Here is a 25,834-nt window from a genome sequence, read left to right on the forward strand (position 1 = left end):
AATTGGAAAGAGATGTCGAGTCATTCACTTAGCCAAGCACAAATTTGCTGGGAGATATGGGACTAGATTCCGGGAGTTTGGCTTTCTGACAGCAACAGACCTGCACTCCCTCCCAACACAGAGAGACATATGGTAATAGCACATTAAGGCACACCTGCACCTTCTCTGACTTAAGCTGTCCAAAAATTTTTGCTTCTTCTGTGGTCACTAGAATAAAATACAAACATAGAGAAAATAAACTGTTCACCTTAGCTGTTTTAGATGTGTATTTTAGGGTGGGATAAATTTCCTTCTGTGCAGTACCTCTCTTTTCTTCCTATAGAGGGAACTTTTATCACTGGTCTGTATAAATGACTAACTTTTAGATAGTCTAAATTAGGTAACATGAATCCCACTTCAAAAAAAAAAATCATAGTTTCCGAGTCATGAACAGCTTAGGACAAAAAATCAGCACATACTGTCTAAGATTATGGTGAACGCAAAGTAAATAGGAGGAAATTTCAGCTGCTGGGTTGAGGTGATAGTTAAGTTGTAGCTGTTGGAAGGAATAGTCCTGCTCATTTTCTCATGCTTCGTTTCCCCATTGTGTCCCCACTGTGGGGACACTGCTGGCAGTGTTGCTCACTGCTTTCCTCTCCAAAGCAGTAAACTAATCCAGCAAAAAAAAAGTGAATAGGAAGCACTATAGAAGGAAGAGATGGGAAAAAGATGCAAGTCTTTCCTTTTCCTCATGGTGCTGAACCACGTGGAAACCTTTGCCTTGAACTTCACAGAAAATGAAAGATTTTCTCACTGAATCAAGAAGGCAGGAGGTACCTAGAAGCCTTGTGGTAGCCTATGTGTTATTTGGCAGTTCTGGTCAAACAAGTCAGATATTTTAAGTCTTTCCAAATTCCCTCAAACTTGTAAAGGAGCATTAATATGCATAAACATGCAAATGCCCAAACCTTTGTAGAGCCCTCTTCACATGACCACTGTTTAAATCTTCTGCAACACTGAGTTTACAATGTCTGAGGGATGGCTTGTAGCTCACTTTGGAAAATGAATACGAAATAATTAATTTTGAAAATGTTATGACTGGGAGGTTTTTCTGAATTTACTTATGAATAAAGTTATTGTTTTAAAAACCTTATATAGAACTGAATTTTAAATTTCTCTTCTGAAAGATGGTGGTATGCTATCTGTAGGAACGTAATTTTCAAGTGCAGAAAAATTTGCCTGAGGTTTTGTTTTCTTAAAAGACTATGCATCTAAAAAGAGAATTTCTAAGGAGAAATACAAATACGCAGAAGCATAAGAGCTATTTTCACACATCATGGCTTGGATTGGTGTTCTTTTTTAAAGAAACCTGCACATGTAAGCAGAATGAGAAGAATTTGCTTTTCTGCTCATTTCACTGGAAACCTCATTGCTAATAGGATTGGGTGAGCTCTGTAGACAAATATAGCTTGGTCTGAGCTGCAAATTGTGTGGCCAAATGGGAAAGGACCCGATAGTCACAGATTGCACATCTATTTTGGGGCTGGTGGTGGAGGTTCTCTGGGCTAGTTCCAGTGTGTTCACAAGGACTGAACATCTATTAGCAGGTGGACACGTAGGTGAGGTCTGGGATCACATTCTCAAGTTCAATTAAATACAAAAAACCTGGTGTGCCAAGACTATCGGCATGCTGAAATGATGTGCACTAAGGGAGTACAGAATGGAGATTTGCCTTGCAAGGCCACTAATACTGCTCATCTATGCTAAAAACAAAACAAAACAAACCCACAAACCCATCTCATATCCTGAACTAATGTGGTATGATCTAGAACTTGGCTTAGTCTGTTCAGTTCTGGCATCCATAAGAAAGCTGAAATGCTGCACTGAAGAGCCTCAGAAGTGATTGGATCCTGACTGGATGCTGATCTCCAATAAATACAGGTTGAGAAAGGACTTGTTATATTATATATATAATAGGTATTATATATATTCTAACCTTAAGAGTGAGAAAAAAAAACCCTGAGATATAAAAAAATCTCTTTAGCAAATACTTAGCAAGCCAATGCTAAGTGTCTTAACAAGCCAATGCCAGGCAAATTCAAATAAATAAATAAAAAAAGGCCTTGGTGTACTTTTTAATGGTTAAAATGTTTACCCAGCAAAATAAACTTGAGTAGGAACATGTGTCTTGATACCTTCATAGCTTAAAATCAGGACCAGGTGCCTTTGATAAAGATCTATTAAAGACAAATTACTGCCCTCAGTACAGAGGAAAAAGAGAGAAATATGGAGAATTCAATGTTTATCAGACTGGATAATTCAAACTTCCTTTTTTTTTTTTTTTTCCTAAATAATATGTTCAATTTCCATCATTCGATAGATGAACATTATGAAACATGCAAGTAAAAATTCAAACCTCTTAGCGTACTGAAATGTATGTTGTAGAAATTTTACCTACGGGAAAACTACATACCTGCAACTATACTTGCAAAGTTCACTGATATTATGGAAACTACATGTACTATAGGTTCAACCTTTTAATGCAATAGGCATCGCTGGGAATTCAAAAACAATCTAGATAAGGGTAATCCCTCCCTGTAACAGGAACCAGGAACCAAAGAAAACCAGGAAATTGAAAGAAAGAAGGAAACTGTTCATTTTCTTATTCACCCTGTCCAAAATAGCCCTTACTGTGAAAATGATATTTGCTACCTTTGCAAAATCTTCCTCAGAATTTACTGTCCCAAGCAAAACAATTTAATCATTCACCTATAATTGAAATTGCAATTCTGTTTGTCTAAGCTAATGAATTGTTCTAGGAAATCTAAGTTAAATCTTGGAAAGGTGGTTTATAAGAGCTCAATATTGCATTTTTATTAGACAATAAATAGCTGGGAAATCAGTGAGGTTTACAATATCCTCCAAATTGGTCAAAATATGATCTTTACCCCCTCTTCCACTGTTTCTTGCGAATGACATTAAAACGTATTCCTGCAAATCTTAGTTCCTAAGTCTGGACAGTGAGATTACACAGCTTCTGATAATTATTTTTTAAAATAAAACTCCAATCTTTTCATAGAACAATAATTAACATAACATGCTTCCTTCTGTCTGAGTGGGCTTATATAGTTCATACTGAAACAGAGTGAGTGCTGGTTACTATAGTTACAGTTTAAATTTAGAATAAATGCAATTCTCTGTTAATGTGGAATATTCACATGGAAACAGCTCAAATGCACCTTTCATATTAAATCTATGTTATTAAAAACATATGAACAGCCTTAAACTTAAACTCCAGATGAATCCCCAGGAAAATTCAGTAAGAAATGAAGACTTGAGGCTGTGTAATTGCCTAAATAGAATGGATGCCTTCTGAGAAAATAATTAACTCAAATGAACACAGCATTCTCCTTATTAATCTGTGTTAACATTTGAACTCATTCCAGTCTTGTCTAACTTCTTAAAACATCTGCTTTTAACTTCATTTCTTATTCACTGCATAGAGAAAGATGGAATGAACCCTGAAGAGTGTATCTTATTTATGCAATTCCTCATAATTGCATTAGCAGTCCTGAAGAACTAGCTGCTATCTACAGGCATTGCAGGCATACAGAGCTGCAGATATGTTCTTTATTGCCTTGAGTAGTATATAAGTAATGTCATTAAGTGCTGTTAATTCTCCAGGCACACAGAACAACAGTGTTCATATATGATTAAAATACTTGCTGAATATTGCAAACATTTCATAATCTAGGACTGTGTTAAGGACAGCACAGTGTTGCCTCCCATTAAAAATTCCCTGACATCTTCTGCAATAGACCCTCTTCCTGGTTACTTATAATTTACTTGACCTGTAAACTTCCATACTGAAATTGCATGTGTCTCAGGGTGATTACCTCAGTGTTACTGCCCAAAGCATCAATAAAATGGGCTTGCTGGTGGAGAACAGTTAGGAAAAACTAAATATTTTTGCCCATGTTGTAATAAATTGAAATACTTTGGTTGAGTGCCATCATACACTGGCCCAGGGTCTTGAAATATGAAATGTTGAAAGTTGAAATGTTGCAGGACTTTATGGACTATACCTTGTACAATTTTTCTTTCCCCTAAAGGGGTATATCCATTTTGGCTCCGTGCTAGCTCTCTTGGCTAAGGGAACTAACACACATATGTGTGCGGCTGTTTCTGAGCAGATGGAGCAGGGATGTCTTCCCTCTCTCTGGTCTGGGCATGGCTTGGGAACCTCTTCCCAGGGCCTTCTGTGGTTTCTGGGAGGAATAAGCTTTTTGTAATCAATACAGTGGAGTGGGGAATATAGCGAAGGTGGTGACTGTGCAGGGCAATATTGAGGCAGTGGCTGAGATACAGTCTTGGGCCAAGACCCTTAAGGAGAGGCAACAGGGGCATGACAGTGCAGGACAGCTAGGAACTCTAGAAGAGGAAATCATACCCTAAGTATTCATACAAAGGAATTTTCAGTTTATAAACCAAGACCTCAAAAGTCAGGAAAAAAAAAAAGAGAAATGAAGATAAGAATCTACATGCACAGCTGAATATCCACAAATACTGCAGAAATTAAGAGAAAAAAAAATGTTCAGGGTTGCAGCTGGAATGGTGTTAAATGAGACACTTCACAGTGACACTACATAGATAAATTCGTTAAAGATTACACAGAGAGTACAAAAGATATGAAAGGAAAAGCTCCAATTAGAGTAGCAGAAAAAGACCATGAAGAAATTAAGCATCTGTTATCTCAACGTACTTGTACAACGTCTATAAACGTACAATGTCTGAAATTACTTGAATTTTTAGTTTTGAAAGTGCTATACTTTTTAAAAAATAAATGTGACCACCTTTTTCCCCAAAACAAAATGAGTTCTGGCACAAAGCATCATTTACAGAATCTGACACTGCGAATACCTGAATAGCATACTATTGCAAATTCTTTATATTGCCTTAGGAGAGAGTAGAATAATCATCTCTTGGCCTGAATTTTGAACAATCAGTTGAGGAAACGGATTTTAAAGGAAGAAATTTGAACCATGTCAATTTTTCCTTCACCGCTGCTGCACAAAGCCAGTTTATCAAGGGTTTGGTAAAGAATTAAATGAAGGTGGAGGGTTCCCATCTGCCAAGTTTGCAGAAGCACAGATTTGCAGCCTGTACTTGCCCGATATAACCGTTGCTCCCAAGCCATTTCTAATTATAACTCTGCTCATCAGAGCAGTGCCCAAGGGGTGGAGAAAAGCACAGATGCAGTTCTCAGAACTGCTTCATGGCTCAAGTCCCATTTCATTTGCCTGGGGCTCTCTGAAACTTAATGTTTCAAGAGATGTTCAGGGACACCTACATCCTATACTCAAACGTGACTTGGGAAATGAAAAGCTCTGAGTCGCAAGTGGGGAGAGTAATGTCTAGCACCACTGGTGGGGACTTCATAGGCAGCTTCCTACCCATTCTCCAAGGAGAGCTGCCTGAAGAAGCACTGCAGTGATCTAAGATAATCTAGGAGCCAGGACAGAACATGTCCTGTATACTTGGTCTTCTTGAAGGATGCTGATTCATGACAAGTTTGCGCATCAGTTGAGGTGACAAATTTATGGGCTGTTTCACCTCCTCCATCACTGGTACAGGCAGCTTTAAATCTCACTAAACCCAAAGGGAATCAAGGTCTAGAGGAATGAAAAAAGCAAAGTGTGCCACTGCTGACTAATGTGGCTACACTTGTTTCCAAGGTGTCTGTCCTCAGGAGAGAATCAGTAATTTTGATTTAATTCTGATTAATTTAACTCCGATTTGCTTAAGCTCCTTATGCAATGGGAATTACCGTCTCATATGGAAGACCTAGTAGCAGGATAATAATGTAAAATCACACTTCTCCAGTCATTTGGGTGTTCAGGGTGTGATGGAATGCTTTCTCTCTGCTGGTTTCACATCCCCGAAACCTTTCGTGGTAGTAGACATCTTATGGTCCCTCTTAAAAAAATGATCAGGCTTCATTCTCTTCTTCCCATTTATGCCTAGAGGATGGGAGAAGTGCATTTGAAATATTCCTCAGCCTCTACTGCTATCTTACTAATAAGATTCAAAGATTTCATTGCTCAGAGGAGTCCTCTTCTCCTCTAAGTCCTCTTCTGAGGAACGTACTACAGAGACGCAGCCCGTAGAGGCACTGTCATATCTGAATTATTTTGTTTTTCTGAGCCCAAGCTGCTATTGAAAATAGGCCTCTGGGATTTTCATATTGAAACTTGGAATTCTTTGTGTGCATTTCAGACAAAAAGAAACCAGAACATCTCAACCAGATATGAACATTTGTTTTGCTGCCTGTCAAGCGAAAGATGAAAAGATACGCTATTATTTATGGTCTAAATATGCAGACTCAGATTATAATTTCTTTATTGCTTTCATCCTCTGTGCCATTTAGCCTTGCTAATGTGAGGTCTGATTTTACCAGCAAAGGCTCACTTCCAATTTTTTTTTTTGAGAAAAATTACATTCTTGAAATGATATTTTTACAACAGGACATGCATTATTAAATAGAAGAGAAGAAGCTCTTTTCCAGCTCTCCATCTCCAGTAACTTACTTGTAGAGGGCAGCTCAGCACCTGTTCAATATTTTATAAACATGGTAGACCTAATGCCATTAGGAAATGAATTCTCATAAAATTGGGAGATAACAACCTTATTCTGTTTAAAAGCTAAGAGCTGTTAGGAATAATTTAATAATTTGCTGCATTCTAGGTCTCAAATATTGACACTTTTTATGACCTTTGTGAAAGAAAAGTTTAATTTATAATAAAAACTACCAATAAATTTTGACTAATGGAAAAGTGTTGGTTGATTGGAAAGCATTTTCAGTGAAGCTAAGAGACAGTTCCTTTCTAGAACACCGAATATGACAGAATTTCTTCTGCAAAGATGTTTGTTATGATCGCAAGAGAACAGGGAGAGGAATATAAATACACATGCATATCCATTTTATTCCATATTTATCCTTTACTGTTAGATTAGCAAGTACAGTCAGGTAACTCATTTTAGACAAAACCTACATGCCTATGCCATGTTAAGAAGTTTTATCACCTGAAGATTAGAGTCGTCTCAAGACATTTTTAGAAAGGTAACCAATTTATAAGAGAACCATTAAAAATATAAGTCAGCTGAGTGGATAAACAGGTCCTTCTGCTGAGATGAGCAGAATAACAAATTTGAGTTGGCTGTTTGCGCATAGGCATTTCTGTGATGGGAAAACCTCTTCTAGCCTGTCCTTAAAAATGTTTGTGAAACATTATTTTTTTTCTAGTTTTTAATGTTCTTTTCTCCCATTCTGCTCTGCAAGGAGAGTGTCGTGTATGTTTTTTGTGAAGAGACAGTTGTTCACTTGTAGACAAAAAGAGCAGGCCACATCTCTGTAATAAGAGAGATACAAGTTGTGTAACCTTTTTCCATGAAAAATGGAAATCTTAGAATGATGCCTAATCTGCGATTAGGCATTTTGTGGCTGCACATGTTACAAAAGACTAGGGTGAGTATTTTAGTGTTTTAGGACAAAACTGTTGTGTTTTGCCACAACAGAGGCAAAAGCATAATGTCAAGAATATAGGGCAAGGCTCTTCCAGGGAAATATGTAGGAAATCAAGACTTTGCTAAATGAGATTCAGACCCCAGACCCAAGCTGAGCTGGAGATGTACACAGACCACAGGCAATGCTGAAGTGGAAGGTTGCTGCTATACGGGGCTTGCAATCTAAGAGCTTTTCTATGTGCAGAGACTCAGCAAAGTGAAAGTGCAGGGGTAAAATTAATGCTACAGCAAATTAAAACCTCTTTGCTCTTGAATTAGACCCTCTGTCTAGGAATTTAATGCACTGCAACTCCCGCAAACTGGTTTCACAATTTGGGTTGATCTACCTTAACTCTTGTGTGTATTTCTGTGTAGAGGATGCCTTAGACCCAGGCTTCTCCAACTACCACTGCTGCCCTTTGCAGAAAGTTGAGTCTGTTTCGCTTATCCTGGCAACAGGAAACATAATGAGGCAAAGAAAAGCTCTTGTGATCAAAAATCTGACATATGAAACAAATGCAAATGTAAATCTATAAATCTAAATGTAAGAATGTAATGTAGATCGTATTCAGTTAGCCACTGTTACAAAATAAAGCAATTTTTGATGGTAGGGGAGCAGTTTCTATGCCTCAACAGTCGTGTCTAGTGACACTGGGCTCTCCGAGCTATCAGTACAGGACAGGCTGACCTCCTGCAGCACCGGGGAGGCCCTGCCCAACGTCACAGCCATGCCCTGCTCTCACCTTAGATTGGACTTGGATGAATTTTTAGGGTGGGTGCAGAAACAACAGAAAAGTGCCCTGCAGTGTCCATTCGTTAGTATTACATAACAGCATTTATTTGCCATTAAACCAGTACTGAAGTGGTTTGCAGCTTTTTATGCTAAAGCCCTACTGTTGCCAACCTCAGTATGACACTATATCATAACAACGTCTTTATATCTGGCTTCCACCCAGCTGGCTCCTCAGTCCCATGGTCCAGAATCACAGATGACAAATACCAACAAATAGATAAAATTTTGTCTTTAACTACAAAAATGATACTTTAACTGCATTGATACTTTAGCCCTGCAAGATACTGAGCTTTTATATAGTTGTAGTCCCTCCTGAGGTCCAGCAGTTCCTAAGATCTGGTCCTCCTTGAGGGGGGCAGACTACTGGAAAATACGGAGCCACCCTGACTGCTTTAGGATACTTGCTTCAGCAACTCACGTTTTGCCATAGTGTCTCCATTCCAGATTCACTCTTAAAACTTGGCTTTACGATTATCAGGGCAGGGGGCAACACTGAAATCTAGTTACTAACACCCTTCAAACTCTATTGAATCAATCCTACGCTAGTAGCATATCCAACACCCGGAAAGAATAAAAAGTGACAGTTCCCCTGTAATTATATATTTTAATTTCTTCTGGTATATCGCATATGTCATGGAACGGCAAAGAGCACTGAATATTGATTTATTATATGAATTTTTTCTTATCAGCTCATCCTGCAATGTCACTATTTGAAGGGTTCTGCTCTAAAAAGATTTAAAAAGAATGCAAAACTAGATGCTTGGAAAAGGGTTGCCATACACAATGCTACAAGGAAACCGTTTTGTGTATACCAATGCATTTATATAAATCTCTCTATATATGTAAAAAAAAACATGTGTGTGTATTATATGTATATTTATACATACATAAATGCATGTGTGTGTACATATAATGGAATAAATGGAAGAGGTCATAGGCTTTCAGAGCTATTTTATATTGATTTCACTTATGAAAAATATAGGGATTATATATTAAATGTGGCTGTACTGGAGATTAGGAAACAAACCAGAGAGCCAAAAGATTCTCCCTTGCAATAACGCATGGATCTGTATGCGCTGCCAACTGCCCAAACTGCAAAAAATGTTGAAGTTCCACTAAATATGCACATACGCACATACATATGCACACATGTTCATATGTCTAAGAAAAGGAAGATGTCCAAGCATAAATTAAACATGTACATCCCTAAAGAAAATAAATAGAATTAAATAGGGGGTTGAAAAGAATAAGGCCAATATAAAAAACTTTCAGCCTAAAAACTCATAGGAACCTGGGCTCATAGGACAGGTCACAGCCCAACGGAAAGCTGCAAATGCCTTTTTCCTCTAGCTCCATTACAAAGAATATCTTATTGCTAGATTTTAAATATGCCTCATTACATATACTGCAATCTGTACAGAAGTTGTCCTGTAAAATCTGTAATAGGTATAAAAGTGTGGAGTAACTTGGAGTAATCAGTTTAGATAAAGATCTCCATTCTGCAGATAATTGCATTTGTTCAGATGAATCCCAAGTCAACTTTATTTGGGATCAAATCTCGCACAGTCTGCAGAGTAAATTCAGCTCTGAAATATCAAATTCTGGAAATGTGGTGAGTTTAATTCTTTGTAGCTCAGCCCCATACGCAGCCATTTCTCATCTTCATCTTGGTGTTCTAGGTTTGGTTTGCATCTTGCAGTGGCATAAAGGACCATGGAATATGCAGATAAGAGCATATCAGTATCACTGGCTCACTGGGGACCAACTGCAATCCACAATAATATCCTCACTTTTTGTTGCATTGGCAAAATAAGCTTGCATAACTTGAATCATTTTCTAAACTAATAGCAAAACTTCTTCCCCAAAACTCAGGGATATTGCATCACGACATTGATGCGGACAAAACAGCAATGTTGATCTTCCTAGACTTCAGATTGTCTAGTGAAGAAGTGGGATGACAGGTGGAGAGCTATTATTGCATCTTTACAAATTCAAGCCTCTATTTTTAGACTCCAGCCAACCTATTTTCACCTTGCCTCTCCTCTGTTTTTTCTTCCTTTTCTCCCAGTGTTTCTCAACTCGTGTCTTTTTCCCAGCCTATACCATATGTCTGACCTTGAATAGAGAGCCTCTAATGTTTGCCCTTTTTGAAACTGCTACCATGCAGATATGCCATTAAACTTTAGACCAAGATATAGCACCACCTCTTAGGGGTTGTCTGGCTTTGCTTTTCTTTCCCTTACAGATGTTTTGTTCTGAAAGCTTTTTGTGCCTTTTAAGTGTATGCACTACACCTTGAGAAAGAGCAAGCTTTGCACATGTACCTGCCTCTGTAATAATTCAATAACCTGTCCTCTTTTCCCATTTGTGATCCAATCATGTCATTACAGCAGCCCTTGCCATAGCAATTAAAGTGAGGAAAGAATTCACTTTTCAGTATCTAGAAACTATGTTTTAATGGGCACATTTTCTCCATCTTAAAAATTATAATGTAGTTTTATTTCTATCTATTATACAGCTACAAAATGGCTTTTTGCTGAAAAATTCTGGTGTGATTGCTATTCAGACATGGTCCTGAGTAGAGAAAATAAGGTTCTTGCAAGTCTCATGTCAATAACGTATTTGCAGGCCTTTAGTTAATTTTATGTGATTTAGGACAAGAGGTACCATGAGCTCTATTAGCACCTGTGTCAGTTCTCCTTGAAACACCAGAGGTGCTCTATAGAGCATCACACAAACAGTTTTCCCTTTATAAAAAAAAGTGCACGATCATTTTTATATTAATGCTAAAGCCGAAATAGCAATAAAATGTTCATATTCAGTATGGGAGCATCGCTGTAAAAGAGAAATGTAATGTGCTTTGACAGATTTCATTTTCCTCCTACCCGTTCCCTTCTTGACCTTTCTATAGCAACTACCAACAAAGGCACAAACTAATCCTGACTTGTGTGGTAGCTCTGATACTACCGGAGGCTACTGACTGATTTTACAGTGTGACTAGGCAGAGTAAACAATGCAGACAATGAGAAAGAGTCAGATGTTTTTTATTTTCTCTTCACCAGCTGGCAGGAATCCATTATCACTGAACATAGATTCAGATTTAGCTTCGAAAATACAGGAATGTTCCTTCATTTACCTTATATGAAAAAAAAACACAACCTGATATTGATTATCCATCAGTTTCCAGGCAGGCAGAGATTAAATTAACAGATTTTGAAGCCAAAAAGTATCATTATATAATTTAGCCTGGTTTTCTACATCACAGAACTTCAGAAGATTAATTCTATTACTTCCTCAAAAGAAAGACATACAGTCTTGATTTGAAAATGTCAAGGCATTCATCACAGCCCTCAGCAGTTTGATGCAATGGCTAATCACCCTGACACTAAAGCGTGTGCTCTATTTCAAACTCAGAGATAATTTCCAGGCTTGGGTTCTGGTTATTCCTTTCTCTGCTAAAGACCTGTAGTAGTTGGTGCTCTCTCTCTCCCTCTCCTTCTCCTTGTGAAGATATGAATCACGTCACCTTTCTGATTTCTTTTCAGTACAGTAAAACAGTTCAAGCTCTTTAAATCTCCTAGTGAATACCATATCTCCCAAATGTTTCAACAATGTTTTATTTTTTCAGTAGGCTCATGTACCTGTCCTTGCAATAAAACGGGAACGTTGAAATGTCATGACCAAGGAGGTGAAGTGGAAGAGGCTGCACTCACCTCCTCTTGCTGGGTATAACTCCCATCTCCTCACTGTCTCCTTCCAGAGTGACTCTCCTCGCCTGCCACCACTCATCGTCTGAAGCGTTGATAACGTGAAGGATGTCTCCATACTTGAAACTGAGTCCTTGACTTGGCAGGCCACTGTCTTTGCTCTTGTCATAGTCAAACATGGCTCTGTGAAAGGAAATAAAGACATGAACATAGGCAATTATATCAGTCTTGGAAGCATTTATTCATATTTCACCTTTCAAATGGGACAGGTCTTGCTATGTGAAAAGCTTTCCTTGTAGAAGTTCATCTTTATAAGTTACATTTTTCATCAGACCTGTCTATGTGTAAGAGGAACAGAGCAGTGAAGTATCTTGTTAACTGTTCTGTTTAATAAAAGATGCAGAGAAATCTCAATTTCAGAGTAACTGGTAAACACAGCAGGTATTCCAAAACCTCTCTCATGATCTTGCTACTTGTGATGGTGAGGATTATTCTTTTTTCACACTTGTGCTCAGGTTTGGCAGCCCGGAATGCACCAGGTACTCAACACCAAGAGTTTTGCTATCCAGTTCCACAGTCCTTGTGCTGCACTGCCTGCCTCTGTAGCCACAGCTATTTTCCTTGGATGTCAATGGGGTTTTCCAGTGGTGAAAAGCAGACCTCTGCTTTGAGTATGTCTGTGCTGGAGTCCAATACATGGACCCAGAGTGAGAACTAGCTCTAAGGCACCTGGTGATCAAGCTGTGGCTAAATGAAGTTCAGCATGATCTAATAGCCTAGACATCCAGCCTAGATCCTGGGAAAGATCTTCATCCATGCTGAGCTCTATGTCATCAAGCTACAGAGACACCAAAACTCAGCCTCATCCAGGACCTTGCCCTGCCCCTACATCCCTGCCTGCAGCGAAGACGCATCCCTCCTATTTTTGAGGGCCAGGTCCTTCAAAGCTACCTGTGTTCAAGGAAAGGATTGTGCTTGGGACCCTGAAGTCTCATTAATGCCAGTAGGGCTGTGTGAGTGCTAGTCATTAATTGGAGTTCTCCAGCTAAAAAATCTAGATCTTTCTTTCTAACAGGAAAAAATATGCAGGAACATTTTTCCCATACAAAATATAACGTACAAGAACAGATGTTTATTTTCCTAACAAGAAATTTGTATTGGGAAAATGGTATGATTATAATCCTAAGCACATAAACAATACACTAGTAAAGTCCCGAGAGATGAGCAATGATTCCTACTGTTTTACTGTCAGAAATACTGTCTTGGCAATCTTCACTAGCAAACACTTCTGTGAGAAGGATTTGATATAATTAATTGTTGTACACGGTAGTGTAACTGTAGAGAATGATTATAGCTGCTTTATGGGCAGATTTGAAACAATCAAGGCTACTTCTCATAATGAGAACTTAAAAAAGTAGTTATCAGAGTGGTAACTATGCAACCAGTATCATTTAAATGCTTGCCTAAACACTCATTCTACTTTAAACATCTGGTTTGCAGGGAGAAAAAGTACTATTTGGAATATGCCCTCTTTTAAAGAGCTTATGGTCATGCACTAACATCTTCAGAAAAGCCCAGATAATTCCTTTCTCTGAGGATGAAGACAGTAAATAATCCTCTGAACTTTACCTAATCCATGAGCTTGTGCTTTTCTTGGTAAATGCTCTTGGAGTGCAAGCAACATTTCAAACTTTTTATTGGCTCAGCAATGGAAATCCTTTAAAACTTGGCTAATCTTAGTAAAAAGTTATATTTCTAAAGGATTCTAAATGGTAGCAGGTCATCTTCTGTCTTCTCGAATACAACTTTCGATAACAGCATATGATGAACCATACCAATCCAGTGTGTTCATGGCTAAGTATCTAATCAGTCACTTCCCTTAATTAATGACATCTGATCTCTGCAGAAATTGCAGTGCACGTACTAAGAGGCATAGAACACATCATTCTCTTTGTATTGTCTTTATCAGTATGGAATGCTCTGTGTTTTATAGATCCAATAACTGCATTAAACGAAGCCATCTCTCGGAAGTTCAGTGAATAATTGTTAGTCTGGCCACGGAATCTTACCAGCATCTCAAAACCCTAACCACAGAGCTGGGAGCAATGATGAATACTGGGCAGGTGTGATACAGTCTTGAAGTCACATTCAACTAAATTGCTCAAAAGTATCAAAAGTAATGACAGACTCTTCTTTTGCAGAGGATATACAAGACAGTCACACTGCTGAAGCAGGGCTTTGGAAATGCTCAGTATTTGTAAAATTCTGAGCTAGAGGGTGACTTTCCAAAACTAAATATGAAAAGAAGGGGAGGGGAGCATGTTCTTTGTCCTTGAACTGACATTAGCTCCTCAGAACCCATGTATTAATGTAAAACTACAGTCTGAGGTTGTGCTAGTTGAGGTTAACGATGAATGCAGATGGCAATGTTTGTCAATGACTTACTTTGATTAGAGTAATCATGTGCAATGCTAATTAAAATGAGATTATAGACCTCAGCCAAGAGAATTTTTGAGCATACTTTTTATTGACTGAATGATTCTGTGGCTGCATGCACTGCAGATGGTGATTACTCCATTAGTAAGTGAAAATGATACAAGAGCTAACTTCAGTACTCTTCCATACTCTTTCCTGAACATTTCAAACTAAGAGCCAGGTTTAAGATTATAACACAGCCATATTTAAGCTTACAACTTTATTAACATTGTAAGCTCTGTAAAGTTTTACACGTTGGCAGCAGGCCCAGCTATAAAGTGAATGGAGATCTTCACTGTCATATGTATTTAGAAGTCAACATGACTACCTAGGGCAATAGAGCTAAGCACACTCATCCTTAGCTCCTCTTTTCAGTTCTTCTCAGATTGCAACTACTTGCTAAATCTGTATGCATCCAACTGCAAGTTATGGATTTATTAAGAAACTCACATGTTGTCATTTCAAATTTTCTACCCGGTGAACAACATCCAAGACTGTGCTCAGTCTTGCTGTAAAGCAGATATATGCAAAAATAAACCACAGAAAGCATCTTCATTTGTTGATGCCAGCTGAAATGAGGCAAAATGAATGCATTTTAGTTGCCTTACCCAGACCTTCTACTTGATAAAGATAGGGAAAGCATGAAAATCAGAAAAGATTTTTTTGTTATTGTTTTTGCTCTTCCTTTTTTTTGCTCTTCCTAAATAGTCAAAGACATCTCAATCTTACAGGATACTATGCTACATCCTGCAAGCACTAGAGCTTTCATGAAAGAGAAAAGTTATCCTGTCAGCCAAATCTAATTGATCTATTTGATCTCTGTAGCTTTATAGCCTATTAGGTAGATTTTCCCATGCTGTGGACAATACTGGAAGAAAGGCTAAATGCAGAAGAAGGTTTGTGGAGTATAACATGCTAAGAAGAGGACACTGAAGGCTTTACGGTTGGATTCGATGACCTCGAAGCTCTTTTCCAACCATAATGATTCTATGATTCTATAAGCAGTATGGTCCAGTAAGAGTACAAAGTACCTATAAAGTAACTATCATGCCAATCATGCTGACGTGACTATATGCTTTTATATGCCTAAGCCAGCTTATTCATAACTTGCTCAGGCAGTTCCTCAATGCACTGAATTGTAACTCACTTTCTCTGTCTTTTACTGCAGTTTTTAAGAATAATAATCTCAATAACCTTCAAATGATGCTTATCTGATAGACTTAGATATCCATAGCTTTTTTTCCCCCTGCACAATTGATAAAAGCACATCTTAAAGATCAGTTCCTCTTCTTTTAGCTGTTTTATATCCTCAGTTAGCTGCTCGCCTCCCATATTTAATCCTTTGAGATCAGATAGGACAGAATCAAAATCTCTGCTGGGCTTTCGCTATGACAACAATGAATCTATTTTTTTGTCAGCTGATTAAATCTATTTTTGAATGGAAATAATATATTTTAAAGAAGAGTTTAAATAATCTAATTTTTATTTTAAAGCTATCACAGTGACACTTTCAGACCACACTAGCAACAGAACATTCCTTTTCAGGATGCCCTGGATAGCACAAACCATAAACAGGACCCTGTATCACCCAGGAAAGTACAATTTGCTGTTACAAACTGTTTTTGCAGGAAAACAGAACTTACTGAAAACTAGTTAAACAGATATGGTAAAATCATGGTTTTGCTGTCTTACTTATTTGAAAAATAGCAGTAGGGAAGGGTGTGATTTTCAAAGGCATAAAGCACATGCAGGCGGCAAATTTCCATTAGTGCATTTAAAACTTGTTCTTCAATTCCCATTCATGTTTTTTGCATGAGTTTGGAGAAAACTACTTAATATATGTACAGCTTGAAGGTGAAACATGCTATTTAGGTGCTGAATATTTCTGCATCTTATTGATTCTGCCATCCTGCTTGTTAAAAATTAAGAAACATGGTTTTAGAACAAGCTCAATATCACAAATGTTTAAGGCAATGTGAGTTTGATTTCCCTTGTACTATTCCAGACTTCAGAAGTGATCATTGCTCTAGGCTAAGCTCAGCGCTAATCTAGCAAGTTTGATTTTTGGGTGTGGATGCTTCTTAAATATTTTTAAGAATCCGCATAAGTATAAAATATGAGAAAAGCATTTCGCAACTTCATCAAAATTCATTCCTCAAAAATAACTTAAAATGAAAATTCAGCTGATGTCAAGCAGTCATATACTGCCAGATGTGTGGTAGACTATATGACAATAGAGACCCTTACAAAGGGGACATTTTTCTTCTTTTACTTAGTGCAAATACTAAAGCATATGTCTGAAATTTAAGTAGCATAATTAGATAGTAAACTTCTAATTTTAATAACACCTAGTTTGGCAAAGCAATAAATGTTTGAAATTGGAGAAAATATATTGTCTTAAAAGCAATAGTAAATCAATCCACTGTGCAATCCCATATATTCCAGCCTGTGAGCATGCACCAATCTTTACTGCAGTGCACCTTTGACCATACTGTTACTGTTATTTTACAAATGAAGAATAAGGTACAGAAAGAGTAAGTGATCTTGCTAAGCATGTGATGGAGAAGGGAATTTCACAAAGAAACCTAGATTTCTGGGCTAATCTTATAAACACCATTTGTAATTTAATCGTCTTTGTGACCTTCTTGAAAGACCAGAGGATATTAATGCATTTACAACACAGCAATATATTTTGCTGAATGTTTCTGTTTGTTTGCTGCACAAAACCAAAATCTTCAGCCATCAAATCACTGCACTATGGCCAGTAATCTCAACTTGATACAGTCACGGTACCAGGTGGCAGCTTTATTTGCCTCTTTGAAATTGCCTTTTTTCTCTTTCTGGCACAGATGGGAGTTTTCACATAAATTTCCAGCCTGCACTTTGCCATTTACTTGATTATGAAATGACAACAACATTTAGCAGGAGAGATTTTCACCTTCTGTAAACAGTCCCAACCCTTCTGCAATCTGCCAACATATCCTCATTTACAACCCCATTTACACCATTACCTTTCTCTCTAAAAATTTCTTTAGCAGAGATTCTCAGGCTACAAACTTCATTGTATCTCCATTAGGGAGAGAGGGTTTATTCTCCCTCTCTTCCACATCTGTCCTCCCTGTTCCTTCTTTTCTTGCAGATAGGGAAAACCGATGCACAGAGGTTTAACGATTGGCCTCGTTTTAGAGAGCAACTCAATATCAGAGCTTGAATTAGAACCCAAGCTTCCTAGCTGTCTTTTCAGCACTCTCAGTAATAGATGCATTTCCACCCACTCACAGGCTCAGCTTGAAGAAAACATTAGAGGCAAATGGGAAAAAAAGTAGCGTAATTCATTGCTATAACTACAATAGAGATCACAGTGGTGCTGTGATAGAAGCAGATATGGCAACACAATTAAAATGCAATTAAAAGGGTTAAACTTGCACATGCTGGCACGCCAATAAAGGCTTTCACCTGCTCTCAGCTTTATTTTCATCTAGGGAAGTGGAAGAGGAAAATCCTAAGTGTGCAGCATAGCCAAAGGTTGTTCCATTCTTTGGAGGGGTAGATGCTGCCTGACATGAACAGAAGATGTCAATAGTCTCTGCGCTAGTCATGGTTGAGTTGTACATTATCGCCTCCTATGAAGGAGTGGGAGTGCATTGCTTTGAAGAACACCTTCTTAGGATTATCCTAAATAGCAATCAAATTTTAGCAAAAAACAGTTGTTTCAGCTCAGTATCTACAACTCACAGAGTTTCCTGAATCCTCCCCTTTCCTCTCCTACCCTGTTCTTCATCATCTTTACCTTAACATTTTAGATACATCTGTGTTTTAACATTCATTAGTTGACATTAGTGCTAGTTAGCAGCACAAATTTTGCCTTCATAAGCATTCTGCGAACAAATGCTTCTTCTGAAAGGGCAACTTTTCATTAAAGTCTACAAGTGCGTGAAAGTGCTAGGGAGAATACTCATTAGAGAAGGTCCCCCACAGTCTGCCCCAGCCTGCTCTTATTTGCAAAGCCTCCAGTAAAGCCATTGCCAGGACCAAGAGGCAGATCTCAGAGGAACGTTTCTTTTTTTCAGTTGATAAAACAGAGGTTCTGTGATTCAGTGATTATCTTTTGTCCTTGTTCAATGTTACTCACTAACTATATAATTCTCATTCTTGCTGCAGGTAATAAAAACAAATCCTGAGTGGAAAAAAAAATAAAAAAACCTTGAAGTACTAACAAAAGGCTCTTAGGCATTTTCTGAGTGTTTGCTTTAAATTTGTTCACATAAAATTTAGAAATACGTTCCAACCGCAATATCAGCTCTGGATAATTCAGAGAACTGAGAAATACTGATTTTAGATGTTTTTAGTTTGTGTACATCACAGGTTGAGGCTCAGCAAAAAGCCAAGGAAAGTAAGAATTTATTTCTATACATTTGGTGGATGCTGGGTCAGACCTTTAGTGTAAGAGGCTTTTGCAGACATCAGATAGAAATGGACAAATAAGTAACAAGAATTGTGTAAGGAGGCTGCAAACTCATTAACATGAGCAAAATGAGCAGAAATCTATGCCCTAAATGACTCCATTTTCAGGACAAGAAATTGCATCTATATCTATCCACATAAAAACAGGTAAAATTCTATATCAAGCACAAAGAAAATTAAAAAAGTCTCTCACTGGAGTTAGAAATTTCAAACTAACCCATATTTTTACATTTGCATGAAGTGAAAGTCACAAGAAAGCCATGAATCAACCCACATCTGTGGGAATGTCTTAGTTTAACACCAAATCCCATAGCACATTTGCATCCAAGGCTATCCCCTTTGCTGCTGTATTATTTCTTTATTTCATTCAGCACTTTCTCCATTCAGCCCAAGTCACTCTTTATCATTTTGTGCACGGTGGGAATTTGGCAATTTGGGAATTGATGCTTACAGGGTTGATAGGCTCATTTGGCTCTTTAGCAAATGCTCATTCTCTGCAAGAAGGGGTTGTTTTTTTTTCCAGAAAAAAACTTAGATCAGTATTTTCAAAATAAGTCCCTATCTGTAGATACCTCCTTGCTATGTGGCACCCCTAATAATATATTTTAGTCCATGAATGTATGTACTGTCATGTTTTTGCTATGCAACAGCATACCATGGTCTGTTGCTAGAAACTACAGTCCTGACTATGGTCTATGGTTAGAGATTTTGCTTAAGAGTATCTGAGCATTTCACAACCAAAATCAGTGGCATTTGCGGGGAAAGAAAGCAGGAACTTCAGAAACACATTACTTTTAGAGACATTTTTTTTTGTCTTCACTGGTGGCAGGAAGGATGACAGGTTCTTGTTCTTATCCTCATTGTCAAATTGTCCATGTGGTGGTGGCTACAGGCTGAATGAAGAAGGTGGATTCAAAGTGTTATTCTATGCTCTTCCTTTAGGACACAGGTCACAGGGCAAAATGAAGAAGCTTTAGTCTTCTATCCATGAGCATGGACATAATATATATTATCCCAAGGCTTATCTGTATTTTTATCTCTTCCAGCATTTGAGAGGTGGCCCTAAAAACTGAGCACTTGTCTTCTCTTTTGGGGATTCCTTGGGGGGAATTCATTTGCAGATGGATGCACCTGCTTCTTGCATTTCATCAGGATTTTACAGGGCATAAAAGGATTCTTTTTGGTTCCAAAAATCTGCAACTGGTCTCAAGATGTGAGTTTGTGCCTTGATTCTTTCCACTAATATGTTGACTAGGGAAAAACTGCTTGACGGTTGCATTTATGACAAACAAAGCAGCATTTAAATTCTCTTGCATTGTATTAAATGTATTTCAGATTTGCAGCTTTGAGGTTTGCTTTAAAACTGAGAGATAACACGTTGCACTGGAGCAGAACATTGTGTAAAATGTCATGATGTCACAATAGATTTAGATTTAAGTATTTTGAAAAGCTTGAGAGAATATGTGAAGTAGGATCTTGACTCAGGAGTGTGTTTAATTTTGCCTTGCTGACAGACTCTTATGGATACTTCCACCTTACACTAAAACTGGCTTTCAATAGGCGATTCTAAATTCCTAGATTTTATGCAAAAGTTTTATTAAGCTTGACAGCTTTTCATTTTCCTGGGAAGAACTGCGTTAATAATCATGTTTTAACATAGTGAAAGGAGCAAACATTTGAATAAGTAACTTCAGGAGAAGGAGTTTCTTCAGGAATTGCATAAAATTTTAGGAATTGCATGAAATTTTGTGACTAAACCAAAACTTGTGAATGGGTCCGGAATTACACAACAGATTTGTCAGGTTTGTTTTGTCAGGTCAGGTTTGTTGCAAGGGATAGTTACAAAGATGTGGGATCATTTTCAAATGAACTTGGCCTGACCTGTGGATTATGCAACAAAATGTCATGAAATTTGCAAGTTCATTTTAGGAATTTCTTTTTCCTAGCCATTTTTTTTGTTGTTTGTTTTTCTTTCCCTAGCTAAACCTTTTGTTTGACTGAATATCTGATTTCTGAGGAAGTAGCTTCTCAGCAGACATTCCTGTGCTGTGGCATTTGAGATTATCCCTATCCAAAAATGAAAGGAAAAGTGACTGGATGTCAAATCAGGGATACTTTACTGGGTAATTGGCCTGAAATTACAGAAAATACAGTTGCATAGTACACAGGAGCCAAAGCGTTATCCTTTGGTTCTCATTTTGAAAGAAATATCAACTTTTTCACTCTCTGAAAATATCCATTTAGAGATTTTTTTCCCCCAGGGAAAGTAAAATGAACATTTCTTTCAGTGGCAATGAGATTGGAATATTGTGGCTCCATGTGTAGCAGTGATGCCTCCTCACCCCTGATACTCCTAAATATCTTCTTCATTATAAAGAACACATTTCAAAGCGGTAATTAATTCTAATTTTAAAAATAAATTGTTTACAATAGCTCTCAAGAATCTACTTCAGGTGATTATTTTTCATTAGGTGGTTGTCTCTGATATCCTGTAGTTTGCAATTGCTTTTTCTCGGACCTAATCATGTACTGGCAGAAGTTAGCAGCTTTTAAAATCACATTATGGCTGGACTGCCCACAGAATTCTTTGGGCTTCCACTGGGTTATAATCAAAAGGAAATTTTCAACTCAGGAAGCAGCCCCACTGATAACATAATTATTGCTACTAGCCAGATATATGATGGCTTCTTTGTTTTTCTGGACAAGGGTATTAGAGACTGGGAGAATTGAAGTACGAGAAAATTTCCTATGGAAAACTGATACACAATTATGATTTGGATAATTTGAACATAACGGGTATAATGACAGCAGTAAGAGACAGACTAAGCACAGTGGCCCTCATATGGAAAAACATCCCATCAGCCAGAATTTAGGCAATTGTGTCAGGAAATGGAGTATTAATTCTTTTTTACAGAAATCAGCATGTGATAGTGGAACATGGTCAACCAGAATATTCTTATTTAGTTCTGTGTGAGAGCTACAAGAGTTAGGTAACTTTTCAGAATTTGCTAGCATGGAAGTGCTCTTTCATTCCCATCATAATAAATCTGTTTATACATTGCAACCTTTAGAAACTGCTTTTGAAAAATACAACCATACTTTATTAAAAGACCTGTTGACAGGCAAAACTAGGAGAAAATTTTAACAAGACAGAACATTGTCTGCTTTGTCTTTGGTGAGAAGGCATTCTGGAAAAGCCAAGATATTTATTTGCAACAGCTCCTTCTCAGAAATGGTTTCTGCTTGGTCTTGAATGTTCTTTATCAATGAAAAGGGGACAGAAGTTGGATTTACATTACTATTGAGTAGGGAGATTAGATTCTCCTGAAATAATGAGAAATAATATTAATAAAATATAACAATACAATAATATAATTACAGCATAATTCTTATATTTTTATTATTTACGTATTTGTTATGTATTATAACAATAATAGTTACATGCATATGGGAACTACACCATGGACTAGTAAAATTGAACAGGGAAATTATTATGGAAATTAATTATCCCAGAGAATGTGGAGAAATGTACTAAATCCATAAACTCTGCTGGATGCAGCTATCATAAGATATCATAAATCCTTTTGTCTCTAGGCCAGAACTTGAGGAGCTCATTAATAGCTCATTAATAGTTTACTCAATCAGTGGGAGGTTTTTGATAGAGCAAGTCCTTTGTGTTTTAGCACACTGACTTCAATATGAAGCAAAGCAGTAAGTTGTTGGTTTTACCTCTATTTATCTCATTTTGAAAAGGGTGATTTGCAAAGATGCAAGCGCTATCAAAGTCTAAAGCTGTATTTTTTTATGGCACAAAGGCAGAACAGCTCTATAGAAATCTCAGTCCATGACGCAAAACATGAAATCTCTAAAGGCTTCAGATTTATGAGGTGAAACTCCTTAGAAATCAGGAGATATGGAACAAGACAGAAGGCCTGAGCTGAACTCAGATGAAATCTGAACTGTAATATAAAAAAGAGAGACAGTTTGTCTGAAAAAGCAGCAGTGGGTGGAAAAGACATGCTGTTCGCTTAACCCATTGCAGGGATTCCTCGAGCTGTTATCTGCCTTCCCTTACCTGTCAAAACCAGCTTTGTACTGCTAAGTTTTATTCTATGATCAGGATGGCAGCTTTCCTGGTAGATGAGGATTTCCTTAAAGCTCCATCTCTTGAAGTCAAGTGTGTACTTTAAAAGCTCATTTTTAATAGTCCTCATAGAGAAAAACTCAAGAGTAAAATGTCAGCATACCCAGAAGGAGAAGCAAGCACTAAGGGCAAATAAAAATAAGAGCTTTTGGTGTCGCCTCTTGAATGTCCAAACTTTGTGATTGTGTTTTTTCTTTAGTTGCATTTGGCAGTTGTACTCTGTGCAAGGTTACCAATCCTCTCTGGAGACATACGTTGAAGAAAACATGCTATTGAATCACTTTTACCAAAAATATTTAACAGCAGCAACATGTTTGTTAATATATTCACTAGGTAATGTTGCAAAAGGATGATGTTAAACTTCTTTCTTAGCTTGTGCCCTTTAATTACAAAATTAGGCACATGGTATGTTCAGCTACATGCAGCTAATTATTCCCACCATCGCATTACCCGCACCCACCTTTCCCTTGGCTCTCAAGACAAGGGAATTGGTTTCATTAAAGGCAACGGGATTTAAGGTAACAGCAGAAGTTCCTGCATTTCATTTCTAAAGGTAAATTAAGCACATCAGAGTATAGGTTTGGTGGACTTTCAATAAAGATTAGGCTTTGAATTTCTAAGTTGCTTTGAAAACATTATCCTAAGCAGCTTTAAGATTGACAGAATTTGCTTTAAGCTGCCCAGATGCCGTCAGGACTCATGCAGAAGAGAAGCTCTTTGCTTCCTTACTCTCAGATGGTGCTATGACCTAGGAGAAGCCATTTTTTTCTGATGAGTTAGGATGGTTTTGTCCATAATGACACTTTCTCATGCCTTGCATCTTTCTGTATTTCATATACTGTATAAAAGCCTCATTAATCACATGTTTTCTTATCAGGCTTCTTTCTATCGTGTTAATTACTTTATATGTTTTTAACTCAACCTCATTCACCATCTGCTGGCGTCCTCACCTGTACAATCCAAAGCCTTTTTTCTCTGCTTTCTCTAGTATGCGCTCTCCTCCTGCACTCAGAAAAATTCTTCATGTCAGTGTGAGATTTCTGATTTAAGCAAGGACACAAAGCAACAGAGCTGGGACATTTCCTGTTAATATCTTCATTTCAAATTAGTATAGTGGCAAAAGACAGATAAAAAGAAATATTTTGGAATAAGTATTGTGCCCTTCTTCCTTCCTTGCTATAAAGAAGTTTCTACCTACACAGGCTTAAGGTTACATAGAGTTTAAGCAACTCTTCTGTCCTGTAGAAAAGAGATTTGCTAGTTACTAACCCATACTTCCACTTAGTAATTAACTTCAGCCATATTATTAAATGTCATTAAAAATACATTTAAGGATATAAAACTTAAGTTTTAAATCACATACACCAATATTTTTTTCCTAAACCTGAGCCAGGTGATTGTGTCATGAAGTTGGAATGTGATGCATGTTAGTGTTTGATTTGTATGTGCAGAAAATACTGAGAGAGAAAGGATGAAAATCCAGCTTGTGACTTCCACAACTATAAAAGAACAATAATTCCTGCATGGGATATGCTGACATCTTGCCTCCATTTTTTAAAAACATGGAATAATGCCTTCTACAAGACTAAAGTTTTGTAGCTGGGAAAGTTGTGCAGGAGATTAGCTTAATAAGCATGACTTTGTATATCTGATCACAAGGATTCCCTTCTGGACTTTACGAGATACTTTGGCAGGTGGAAAGCCTTCATAGGAGAAGAGAAGGCTGAGAGGGATCTGATCAGTGTCTATAAGTACCTCAAGGGAGGCAGTGAGGAGGATGCTGCTGGCCTCTTTTCAGTGGTGGCCACCAACAGAACTAGAGGTAATGGCCACAAACTGAAGCACCAAAAGTTCCGCATGAACTTCAGGAAAAATTTTTTAACAGTGAGGGTGACAGAGCACTGGAACAGGCTGCCAAGAGAGGTTGTGGAGTCTCCTTCTCTGGAGATCTTCAAAACCCGCTTGGACGCAGTCCTGTGCCATGTGCTCCAGGTGACCCTGTGTGTGCAGGGGGGTTGGACTGCATGACCTCTGGAGGTCCCTTCCAACCTTGAGCATTCTGTGATTCTATGACACTCTGCAGTTAGCAGAGAAGATGCATGAGGTCAGCTCTCTTTCTTCCGCTGTAGGAACTCTCCCAATAGCGGAATCCATAGAAAACTTCACGAGAACTTTTCTGAGAAACCAGTCCCTGCCGTCCATCCCCTTTGCAACTGACCCTGTGGGTGCAAGGAACTGCATGGGACCACATTCTCCTTTGCATTGTTTAGGAATCATCAGCTCCCCATTAGTGGAGTTGCTCTGAATGTGTAAAAGACGGCAAAGTCTCACTGAGTGTGATGAGTGTTCAGGCAGGTTGTACAAAGTGATCGTGCAATATCCATCCTGGGAGGTACTGAAAATTTAGCTGGGTGAGGTGCTGAGCAATCCAACATAACTTTGAAGTTGACTCTGCTTTGAGTGGGGGTTAGACCATATAACCTCAGGGTGGTGTCCTCCAAGCAAAATTATTTTATTTTTCTGTCTATTCAGAGGGGTTTGAATATGAAATAACAAGAGACAGTAGTTTGTCTCAGATTATATTTATAATTTGGAGGCACATAAAAATGAGCTTTTTAGCATACACTCTATATAAAATGACAGATTTCAGTGTCTGAGAAAAGTATTTTCTGCTGTGGGTAAAAATAATTCTCTTTTCTATTGCTTTAA

At 37.8% G+C, this 25,834-nt stretch overlaps 1 protein-coding gene across 14 annotated transcripts in view; it reads right to left on the reverse strand.

Moving 5' to 3' along the window:
- The window catches only part of DLG2 (discs large MAGUK scaffold protein 2), a 946,755-nt gene that overhangs the window by 40,671 nt on the left and 880,250 nt on the right, over positions 1–25,834 (reverse strand). For all 14 annotated transcript variants that reach the window (XM_088534958.1, XM_088534959.1, XM_088534956.1 and 11 more), the window contains one exon: positions 12,049–12,225. In XM_088534958.1, the coding sequence (XP_088391084.1) occupies positions 12,049–12,225 (177 nt within the window). The remainder of the gene's footprint in view (positions 1–12,048; positions 12,226–25,834) is intronic.

Source organism: Tinamus guttatus, unplaced genomic scaffold (assembly GCF_059628265.1).
Source record: "Tinamus guttatus ecotype Peru unplaced genomic scaffold, ASM5962826v1 Tinamus_guttatus_pri_ptg000602l, whole genome shotgun sequence".
NCBI lineage: Eukaryota > Metazoa > Chordata > Aves > Tinamiformes > Tinamidae > Tinamus > Tinamus guttatus.